Source organism: Gobio gobio (genome assembly GCF_949357685.1).
Source record: "Gobio gobio genome assembly, chromosome: 20".
Taxonomy (NCBI): Eukaryota; Metazoa; Chordata; class Actinopteri; order Cypriniformes; family Gobionidae; genus Gobio; species Gobio gobio.
The window spans coordinates 21582972-21594375 of NC_137113.1; the positions used below are offsets into that span (position 1 = coordinate 21582972).

General features: G+C 37.3%; 2 protein-coding genes across 2 annotated transcripts; one reads left to right on the forward strand and one right to left on the reverse strand.

The window, feature by feature from the left end:
* The first annotated feature begins 1060 nt into the window (after positions 1-1060).
* six2b (SIX homeobox 2b) lies at positions 1061-3401 on the forward strand. Its single transcript, XM_079845724.1, has 2 exons — positions 1061-2045; positions 2852-3401. Exons 1-2 carry the CDS (start codon positions 1486-1488, stop codon positions 3159-3161), a joined length of 870 nt encoding a protein of 289 aa, XP_079701850.1. The 5' UTR covers positions 1061-1485; the 3' UTR covers positions 3162-3401.
* A 4034-nt stretch (positions 3402-7435) lies between these two features.
* six3b (SIX homeobox 3b) lies at positions 7436-10306 on the reverse strand. Its single transcript, XM_079845479.1, has 2 exons — positions 9199-10306; positions 7436-8292 (listed from the first exon to the last, which is right to left on the reverse strand). The coding sequence occupies exons 1-2, from the start codon at positions 9888-9890 to the stop codon at positions 8103-8105; spliced, it is 882 nt and encodes a 293-aa protein (XP_079701605.1). The 5' UTR covers positions 9891-10306; the 3' UTR covers positions 7436-8102.
* Between the last annotated feature and the right edge of the window lie 1098 nt (positions 10307-11404).

Consider the following 11404-nt stretch of genomic DNA (forward strand, 5'->3'; position numbering starts at 1 on the left):
CAAACGTGAAACATGCAATGCAAATTTTAAATGTACTTAGGGGAAATACGTGACCACTGTTTATGAATGCATACAGATATATTGTTACTGGTTACTTGTTCCTGCTTCTGACATTTTTTTTTCTTAGAATTAAGGTTCCAATTAATCAAAAATGAACCTTTTATTCTAACACTGATCTGAAGAACCTATAATGAAAAAACTGTTTTTAATCTCCAAAGAATGTATACAGCTTCAAATGGTGTTTTAATAAAATAACTTTTTTTGGCTGAAACTTAAAATATAATGGTTCTTCACTGGTTATTTTAAGATGTGAATTCCATTTAATATTACAGTAATAGTTCTATGACTACTATATTTTGTAATGCAATAAACTATATTAATACCACTGAGCAGCATATTCGATCTAAAAAGGTCTAATATGTTTTGCTTTCATATGCAAACTAACATCAAATTATTTTCATGACTCGGTGAGAGCTGAATATATTAGCTCCCCATAAAACGAATTTGCTAAATATCTGTGTCCCTCTGGAACCAAATGCTAGAATTACAATGTCCATATGAAAAAGTACGCAGGAGTCGCGTTACATTCCAAAATAACTCGTCAGATACACGACACCAGAGACTTCTCGTCACAAACATCAATCCAGCAAACCTCTGGTGCCCGCCATCCATTACTAATAAAATAATTAATTCGAAGTGATATTTAAATGGGTTTCTCAGATTTGCTTTATGTTTAGATTTGCAAATTTGCACATGCAATTTTAATATGTTATGTTTCCGTATTAGTTTAGAAAATGACGTAAATGCAGTATTCATGTGTCGCCTATACATTTTCAAACAAGTGATGGTGAAATGAAACTACAGTATGTCAAAAGGGCAGTAGTTTCCCCACCAAACTTTTTGTTACTAATAACAAAAACATGTCACTGTAGCTATAGATTGATTCCCCTTTATTTTGTGATTCTAATAGAGCACAGCGGTGTCTGTTTTTGGAGTGTGTTGCGCGCACTCCTTCCCCCGAGGTGCATGACATCCAAGTGCCACTCTATATCCAAGAGGCAGGGTCAGTTTCTGCTACACAACTTCTCTCCACACTTGCCCGTATGATTCCCCAGGAGGATGCGCTAGCCGTCCTTACACACAAGCGAGTCTGTAAGATATATGATAACCAGAGGGCGGGCTGATAGCTAAGGACAGTCGAGGAAACAATCTATTGCGCACAACGAGAGCGCATAAGAATGATTAGCGCGTCATGATATTACAACTAATGTGATTGAGCTATGCAAGACGCAGGCTCAAACTGTTAGTTTTTCTTTTGTTTCTACTTTGGACTTTTTTCCCATGGAAAATGTACATCAAGAACTGAAATTCTTCAGCTGGGGGAGCTTTATTGCTTGAGTTTCCAAAGTGGATATCACCTTAAAAACCTACGTTAAGAGTGGGTGAGATACGCACAGGACATCAAGTATCCCATTGCCCTCAACTATGTCTATGCCACCAACTTTTGGATTTACCCAGGAGCAGGTTGCCTGCGTTTGCGAGGTCCTTCAGCAAGGTGGGAGTATCGAACGTCTCGGACGCTTTCTGTGGTCCTTACCTGCTTGTGAGCACCTCCACAAAAATGAGAGCGTATTGAAAGCGAAAGCTGTGGTTGCTTTCCACCGAGGCAACTTCAGGGAGCTCTACAAAGTATTAGAGAGTCACCAGTTTTCTCCGAACAACCACCCTAAACTGCAACAACTTTGGCTGAAAGCTCACTACATCGAAGCGGAGAAATTGCGCGGTCGTCCTCTGGGCGCAGTGGGAAAGTACCGCGTGCGCAGAAAGTTCCCGCTGCCTCGCTCCATTTGGGATGGAGAGGAGACGAGCTACTGTTTTAAGGAGAAGAGCCGGTGTGTGCTTAAAGAGTGGTACACTCACAACCCTTATCCTTCCCCGAGAGAGAAGAGAGAACTGGCCGAGGCCACGGGCCTCACCACGACGCAGGTCAGCAACTGGTTCAAGAACAGAAGGCAGAGGGATCGTGCCGCAGAAGCAAAGGAAAGGTAGGAAGAACCGTTACTCTCAAGACTTTAAACAAGCTGTTTTCTTTCTGACCAACAATATGCAAAATGACAATGGCCATATAATGACCATTTTTTAAGTAAATCACATGCATTAGTGTCCTTAAGAAAAACATAGCCTACTAAAGATAAGCAAGTTGAATGTAAAATAATTAAAAACAACTGGGCTTTTAGAAAGTATGCATATAATCGCAAATGGAACATTTTATAAAAGTTCTTAATTTGATGACATAATAGCCTAGTTTACAATTTATGCTGTTTTTTCCCACATGTCTTTTTAATCAATGAATGACACTAAAGTGATTCTGACCACACAAAATAAATATATAGACCTAAATAAATAAAAAAACATAATAGTCTATTCATATTGTCCATATTATAGTCTAATATTCAAATATAGATGCGGATATTTAATATTTTTTAATCTTTTATAGGCTTGTGCATTTAAATGTGTAGAAAACTAAAATGATCTCAACTCAGTAAAATGATCGATAAACGGAGCCAAATGTGCTTATTTAAGACGGACTTGTCACAATCATATAGGCCTAATTACTGTACAATAATTGTTCTATAGGCTATAGTTTATTAATATAATATATAAATGAGCTTTTGCTTGAAACTTTAAATAGGCTATGTCCTTTATAACGTCCTCCTAAAGCTGAAAAATAAAAGTATCATATATTTTAGTTGCCAGGTTTAATTATGCACAGTCCAGGTGTTTGTCTGTGCACGCGGTTATTTTAGTATTTGCTGTCCTGCTAACGAATTTGAATGATTTGCTTCAACAGGGAAAACGATGGCGCAAATCCAGGCGGCCACAACCCACTGACCTCTCACGTGAACGAAAACAAATCTCTATGTGAAAGTTCGGAGGATGACAAATCTCCCGCGGCGACTCCGGATCACTCCATGAGCCCAGCCATCCTCATGTCCTCCAGTTCAGGTCTGCCACCCCTGCACAGCTTTGGGCCTCCGCCCGGCCCCAGCGCCTCCCTCATCCCCGTCAGCGGCTCAGACTCTCAGGGCCACCATCACTTCTCCATGCACGACGGCCTCCTCAACACCATGACGGCCAGCCTGGTGGAACTGGGATCATAAGGAATAAAGCACATCTTCTTTGACTTTCCCACCAATTACTAGCTTCGTTATCATATATCAAACATTTTATTAGTCAAGAGTAGAGGACATTAGCCAAAAAATTCCCAGAACTACCAGATGACGGGCCTACTTCAAGAACGAGGTTTCCAACAGACGTTATTGTAACAATTCAGTATAATCAAGGGATAGTTTTTGATATGCCTATAAAATGAACTAATAAAATATATATTTAATAAAGTCAAAATGTGTTGTCTCCTTGCAGTTGAACAATTTGTCAGATCAGCAGATCTAGGATAATATCTTCTGCTGATTCATTAATGCAATAAAATAAATTCGACCTGATCATGAATACATGGGAGCAAACAAACAAACAAAACTCTTTAATTTGGATTGTATTTTTGCATGACGCATTGTAACGTTTGGTTAAATAACCCTATTCGTTTCTTTTTTTGTTTGCATACTAAATATTATTGACAAACTGTCCATGTTCAATTTAGCATAACTTTATTATCTGGTAGAGTGCTAGCATATGCATAACATTATAGGTATGCACATGGCTCACACATCTTTATTCATAACAATTTCATTTCTTTCTCAAAATAATTCGTCATTCTATTCAATTTTATGAGTTCTCCATAATTTTTTCATCAGTCAAATTCAGCGTGGTCGAAAGACTTATCGCTGCAGATCGTAACTTTATCACAACTTTGATTTTAATAATGAAGACAGCAATGAAGTCGTTAATAGAAATTCTGTATATGCCATAAAATAGACATTTACTTTTTATAAAGAACATGCCATTTTGCAACTTTAAGGTTTTCACCTTTTCACTATTTTGTTGGGACTACATTTTTGTTAAGGCCGAAATTATAGACATATACTGCCCCCTATTGGTGATGGCATGACATTATAAGCAGTAGCCTAAACCTACTGAGCTCCCCTGTTAAGTTGAAAATCACTACTGAGATCATCTTATTCTTAACGTACTTAAGTAATAACGATTCCCCAAACCAACACGTATAGATGGCAAAAACTTCTGTCATCATTTATTCATGCTAATTGTTCCAAACCTGTTTGAATTTCTTTCACAAAATATTATATTTTGAAGAATGTCGAAAAAACCAAACAGTTGATGAATTGATAGTATTTTCCCCCATATACTATGGAAATCAATGGGTGTTTGGTTCCCCATGTTTTTCAAAATATAATCTTTTGTGTTCAGGAAAAAAAAAAGAAATTCATACAAGTTTAGAACAACTTGAGGGTAAGTAAATGACAATTAACATTTTTCAGTGAACTATCCCTTTAAGCACTATTATCAACATTAAACATGTCAGGCTAGCCTATATAAAAGATTTGAACCTGTCAGAAGGGAGATGGGGAAGAGGAAAAAAGAATGTGCGGCACACATTTACAACACTTTCATTCAAATGCATTTATGCATTGTTCGAATTTTGTGTGTATAAAATAATAATGATCTTAAAATATCACGTTTTCTTGTGAAGGCACTGCACTATAAAGAATATCTCTATAATTATTATTTAATCTATAATTATTAGTCACAATTATTAGTTATAATCTATAATTATTAGTTACTATTATAATCATCATCAAAGTAGGCATAAATTATGGAGGTATTATATTATAAATATATTATATTTATATATTTGAGTTGAATAACTTTAAAATATTTCTTAAAACAAACATCTAATGAGAATAAATCATGATATATATTTTTCTTAAAAATGGCAACATCTGGCATTACAAATGATAGGCTACATTTCATATTCTTCAAGGCTATGGATTTCATAGTTTTACTAATTTCAAGCAACTAATTTTTATATATATATACGTTTTAAGAAAAATATTGTGGTGCCAAAGTTACAACAGTGTTTGGTATAACAATGTAAATAGACACCTTTATTTATATAGTGCGTTGTAAAATAGAGATTGTTTCAAAGCAGTAGTGCACAAATTATCCAGTTTCTGTTTATTGGTCAATAAAGACAGTAACCTATATGTATTTAAAATGTACTATAGCTACTTTATATATAGCCTACAGTCTTTATACATGTAAATAAACACAGAAACTGAATTTGCCAAGTAGGCCTATAGGATTGAAATTTCTACAGCTTCCTTTTTTTTAGATTGTTTTATCTAATATTCACCACATGATGGCGACATAAGCACATGAATAGGATGTAGCCTAAAGGCTTTCTAAGACAAATTCACGACATGTCTATCGATTTATATACTAGTAAAGCTTTACACCTCGTTTAAACAGTTCCTTTTGATTGTTGCAAACAAATTCACAATAGAATAAATTAATTCACTAGCGGTTTCAATTGTTTAATTGTCAGCCGTGTAACGTCTGTCTGTGTGTGCAGCTGAGAATGTTTGGGCTGAAGAGGTGAGCAAATATTTACCTAATGATTAAGAATAGGCCATCACTACATAAAACACAAGTGCTTCATCGAGGTAGGCTACTCAAAGCTGTCACAAAAAGCAGTAGCTTAATAGGCCTACTTGTTTTATCAGCATCAAAATGTTCTTTCGCCGACCAGCTGCACTGTGCGGAGAGGCCGCGATCCCATAATGCAGTTGCAGATTGTTAAAGGCGTTGACTCTCATGCCAGTGTGCGGATTATAAAATGTGTTTTTATATTTTTGTTTTTCATCCTGAATTTGTTGAGGTTCCTCAGTCAGGCGCAAATAGCCTAGCGTTATATTCTGTTTGCGCCGCCAACTGTCACCTATTTGAAAGAGATTGTAAACAAAACACTTCAGTTTTCGGTAGGCCATATTACATGTGTTGTTGTTGTAGGTATATGAACATCTACAACGAGTGATAATGACAAGGGCTACTTAAGTTTGGTAAATTTACCATCTGATACTGATCTAAACGGAAGTCGCTCGATCGGTGTAACGTTAGCCTAGGCCTACTGTTGCTATTGCTGCTTCATCAGGCTAAAGCAACTTCTGTTGGCGAGCTTGTGACTTGAAAGGTTGTTTAAAAACGCGTATGTTTAGCCTGAAAAGCCCTTTTCAACATTGGTTGGTTCGTTAGGCTAATTGATTAATTTAACTGGCAAATCAAATTAACCAATATATTGTGAAGCAGATTTAGGCTACAGGTAACGTAGGCTACGCAACAATACAGTCGATTTTCACTACATTTACTTCGCTATAAACATGTTTAAGTTTATAGTAGGCTACTTAGCTAACCTTGAAATTGCACTAAATTGCACTTCTGGTGTGCTAAAGAGGTGCGTCGCGTGTATTTGATAGCGCAGCTCCACGCGGCACAATGAATCCAGGTCAAGGGGAACTGCCGCGTGAATAAACATGAATAAAAAGTTGTGCTCAGTTAAGCGATCAAATCAAAGGGGAGAAGAGGGAACAGAAATCCCCTCACAGTAAACGACATTCTTTCTCTTATATGGAATGCTATTAGGAAACTACAAACAAACAATCCTCTTGTTATTTACCCGTTTGGTCGTAGTGAGAAGACTGAAGTTTGAACATTGAGGTGATGGTTACAATTAGTTATTTTTTAATAATATGTAGCCTAAGTTATGTGGTTGCAGTAGACTTAGAAGATGGCCTGATGTAGGCTAATACGTTTTTTTTTTCAACAACAACACACACAAAAAAAAACAATAAAAAAAATAATAGGCTACTTGCTTTTAACATTTTTTATGTAGGCTATAAAACTACTTTTTTTTTTTTAAAAACCCTGCATTAATAGGCTACCAGTTAGAAGTTAGTGTAAGTTAGCCTACAGAAATGTATTATGGTTTCACTATATTGTTCTGCGAATATTTTGTATTGCTCTCTACCTAAGGGATTAAAACATTTCCAGCACTTGTCGATTATTAAAAAAAGGGCAAAATTACTGGCAACACGAAAGCTGTACTTTCACATTCGATTTACGACTGGAAATAACGAATTTCAAAACCGTTTCCGCCCATGTGCAATTCTTTATTAATAATAATAATAATTAGTATTATTATTATTATTATAGCCTAGTAGGGCCTACGAAAAATAGGGACACGTTTTTAAAATTAAACAAATAAAAGAACACTTATTCTTCACCTCGTTCTTTTTTTGGAATTATGTTCTCGCTCAGTAGCCTATAGGCCTACGACAAATTGATTAACACTCCTGAAATAAAAGTGAACAAGTGTACACTAATGTACAGAATATAAAACATTGATCGTTCTGTATTTTCTGAAGTATCAACTCGTTAAACAAACAAATAATATACTCTGATAGTCGTTATATTAAATTATATTTATTTGCATAAAAGTGACCCATAACACTGTGTTTTCAGCGCCATTAACCCATTTACAGTATAAAAACGAGCAGAATGAATAGACACTTAAAATCTCCAAGCACTTAACAGACAGTTACTCACGATTTATGGACACAACATAAAGAAATTTGCAGGAAAGAGAGTGGCGTAATTGCGATATAATACAGGCATATCTAGACAAGCCTAGACCTAAGGAAAACTTTGAATAAGACATGGACAATTCAATATAAATCTCGAGATAAAATTAGTATGAACATCTGCTGCCGAGTAAAAGACGATGGGGAATAAAGGTGCTTTTGACTTGAACGATTGTCTGATAAACACAAAATTACAAAATTTTGCCTCTCCGGGTTCACTCATTTCTTTGAGCATCGAGTTCTACTTTCTCAGGCTCCACTTCATAAATGCCTTTAAAAATGCAAAATATTCACAAATGAACATGCAAAATGGTCGTGTAGGCCTTGGAAATGAAAGGAAAGGGCGTCAGTCCGTTGAAGCGCTGGAAAAACAGCATGCTATTGTCAGACACAAGGTGGCAAAATGGCCGGTCCTCATGTTGCCCAAATTTTCTCACACAAGTTAATTTTTCTCTGGGCAAAAATGTTCCATATTTGTCTGACGGCGCATCATACGTCGAAATCAGAATCACTGTCTGTAACTGAGAGGATGGTCCCGCCGTCGCCTCGTTCATTCATACTGGAGACGCTGGTGGTGGGACTGGCGGCCGCGCACGGGGACTCGGCCGAGCTGTGCGGTGTGCACCCGGACTCTGACATGGAGCGCAGGCCGCTTTGACCCAGTCCGTGATGCTGAAGCCTGAAAAACACAAGTATTTAGAAACTAAGATTATTTATGCAACATGAATAACGTTTTGCAGTCTCTAATAATAACAAACCTCAATTTTGATCAATGAAATGTGAGAGGATCACACCAATAAGAGTAAAAAGAGATTTAATTACACAAGTCACTGACTTAAATAAGGTGGTTTATATTTATATACAAATGTTTATGTTTATGAAGTGGTCATTTATATTCATTCTTAATTTTGTTATTTGAGAACTGAACTGCTTATTCTAGACATCTTTAATGACATTTTATATATGAAGTTGATATATGAAGCCTTGTTTGGTTATATCAATTTACACAACATGAACATTTCTGTCTATTTTGGTATTTATTTTATATATTGGTATTCATTAATTTTGCAGTTACATAAAACTATATAGCAATACACTGCAAAATATGTTTCAAAAACTTTATAGCCTATATATTATTTTTATATTATCTAGCCTATAAATAATATTTCTATGAAATGTGTTTATTCACAAATGAGGAAGAAATTAAATGTATCTGGGGAAAATTAAAACAATAATCATAACGAAAAGTCAAATATTTTTGTTTCTTCACTGATTATTTTCCCTTTTATGAATTAACTGAGAGCCACATATTTACTCTCATTGTTTTATATTCAATTATATAGTTTAATTTACTTATAGTTTTCTAAAGCTTTAACAATTCAGTCTCAGAGAATGGCTGAATTGATTATGCTACAAAAAAGAAAACTGCTGCTTTTGTTTATTCATATAGCCTAAATATAAAAAAAATTGCTCAATTTCTTTCATCCAGATTTAGTGACATGCAACTTATGCCCTCTTTTACCATTTATTTTCTTTATATCTACACAAGTTTTCGTTTTATTTCAGTCGAAACCATTAAACTGACCTGTTTTTGGCAGCTGCCGCCCTGTCTCTTTGCCTCCGATTTTTAAACCAATTGCCCACTTGAGTGGGAGTCAGTCCAGTGGCTTGTGCCAGTTCCCTTTTCTTGCTCGGATTGGGGTAAGGGTCCTGTAGGTACCACTCCCTCAATAAGCCGCGAGTCCGTTCCTTGAAACAGTGCGTCTTCTGTTCGCCATCCCAGATGGTCCGTGGCAAGGGGAACTTCTTGCGGACCCGGTATTTATCAACGGGTCCGAGGGGACGACCGCGCAGCTTCTCTGCCTCTTGGTAGTGCGCCTCGAGCCACATCGCTTGCAGCTTTCCATGAGAGTCTTTAGTGAACTTGTGGGTTTCCAGAATGTGATACAATTCACGGAAGCTTCCAGTGTGATACGCGACCACCGCTCGGGCTCGCTGGATGGACTCGTGCTTGTTGATGGCATCGCAGGCTCCGGGTGCCACGGGCAAGGACCAAAGGAAACGTCCGAGTCTCTCGATGTCCCCGGTTTCCTCCAGCGTCTCGCACACGCTGGCCACCTGTTCCGCCGAGAAGTTTAGAGTGGGCAGTTGAAACATCGGTAAGTCCTCCGGGGACCTCGCTCTGGGAATGCTGCCCGCTAGAAGCAGAGGGCGATCCGCGAAATTGGGCAGGAAAAGATGCGAGGGATAAAGCTCTAAAGGAGACCTGAACACCATGGAGTCGCCGGGCAGAGCCAAACAGACGGGAAAAGACGGCCAAACCGACGTCGTGTTCGCGCTGCTATCGCTGCAGTGCCACCGAGTGCGTAATATCTATCCTTAATCAACTTCGAGTGCAACGGTGAAACATTTTGTTTCGCTTTTCTATTGGTCTTCCTTGAGTCGTGCTGTGGTTGTCATGGCAGCCCTGCCAATCACTGTCAAGCTTGCCCGTCATTAGCCAGTGCGCGCTGCCCTTCTGCACATTTGCTTCGCGCGCAGGGTTTTATCGTCGCTCCAATCAGAACTGGCCACTCACTGCGGGATGTTTTCAAGCAGGCGAATGGTGCGCCAGTTCACTCGACGGTAGGAGGATTAATAGGGGGAATATTGCTATATTCGCGCGAGCAGGCTTTGCTTCCGTGAATGGGTGTGAAAGTTGGCGAGCAGTCAACAAATAGCTAAATAACACATCGTTTGATTACTTACAAAATATTTATAAAGCGTAGACGGAGTGAGATAATTTTTTTAATGAAACAGCCTAGGTGAAAAAATTAATTAGTTTAGCCTACAGTTGTTAGTGCACGTGCACATTTTTTTCAAGACGATTTAAAAGGGCGTTAACATGATTTGTGATCCTCGAGAAACGTTGGCACTTATTGGCTGCTTTCAAATTAAATCATTTTTAAAATATTTATCAAGGATATATGCTGTGTTCAATTGGTAACCTAACTGGTATGAACTGTTATTTTTTACTATTTTTATTAGCCTACGACACAATGCGTATTCTGTGTAATTATTAGGCTATTATTTATTTTGTCACTTTATCAAGATAAAATGTCAGGAGGAAACAAGATCGGCTTGTTAGGCCTGAGTCAAATAACATTCTTTCACAAGCCTTTTTGTTTGCACAAAGCGTGTAATTAATGCCACAAACAAGTTAATTCATTTGGCCTAATTGTCTGTTTATCCTGGGGCTTAGCGCTTAATGGCCTTCTCTCCAGTGGGCACACCACTACTGTCTTACATTAAACATTAATGTGTACAGTTAAAAGGCGGTGGTGTCTGCAGAGTTAGCCTATCATTAGTGATTAATTGGCTATTAGTATAAAAAAAGAAAAGAAAAAGGTCGCTAAAATAATATGCGTTTTGGACGATTTTAAAAACGGCATTGCTCCAAAGCAAGATTTAAACATTATCTTCTATAGGCTATAGGTGTTGGCATAATAATAACTGCAAACAAAAGCACTAATCTCGCGCCCCGTAGACAAGTAACGAGACGTCTTTGTTCATCAGGATTAGTTAATTGGTTGAATATCGTGTTCACTGCAAATATGAACCTCTATTTATACACGAACTGAGCACAAAATTGACCAAAGCACTTTAAGGAGCACATTTTGTAAAGTCGCAAGAAACCCAATTATGGTCAATGCAGTTCTGCAAAAGCAGAGTAGGCCTACAACTATAAATAAATGTAGAAAGAATATATATATATATATATATATATATATATATATATATATATATATATA

Coding starts and splice junctions, on each gene's coding strand:
- six2b (XM_079845724.1), top strand. CDS start 1,486: ATGTCTATGCCACCAACTTTTGGATTTACCCAGGAGCAGGTTGCCTGC. Junction 2,046..2,851: donor GCCGCAGAAGCAAAGGAAAG/GTAGGAAGAACC, acceptor TTGCTTCAACAG/GGAAAACGATGGCGCAAATC.
- six3b (XM_079845479.1), bottom strand. CDS start 9,890: ATGGTGTTCAGGTCTCCTTTAGAGCTTTATCCCTCGCATCTTTTCCTG. Junction 8,293..9,198: donor GCGGCAGCTGCCAAAAACAG/GTCAGTTTAATG, acceptor TGTGTTTTTCAG/GCTTCAGCATCACGGACTGG.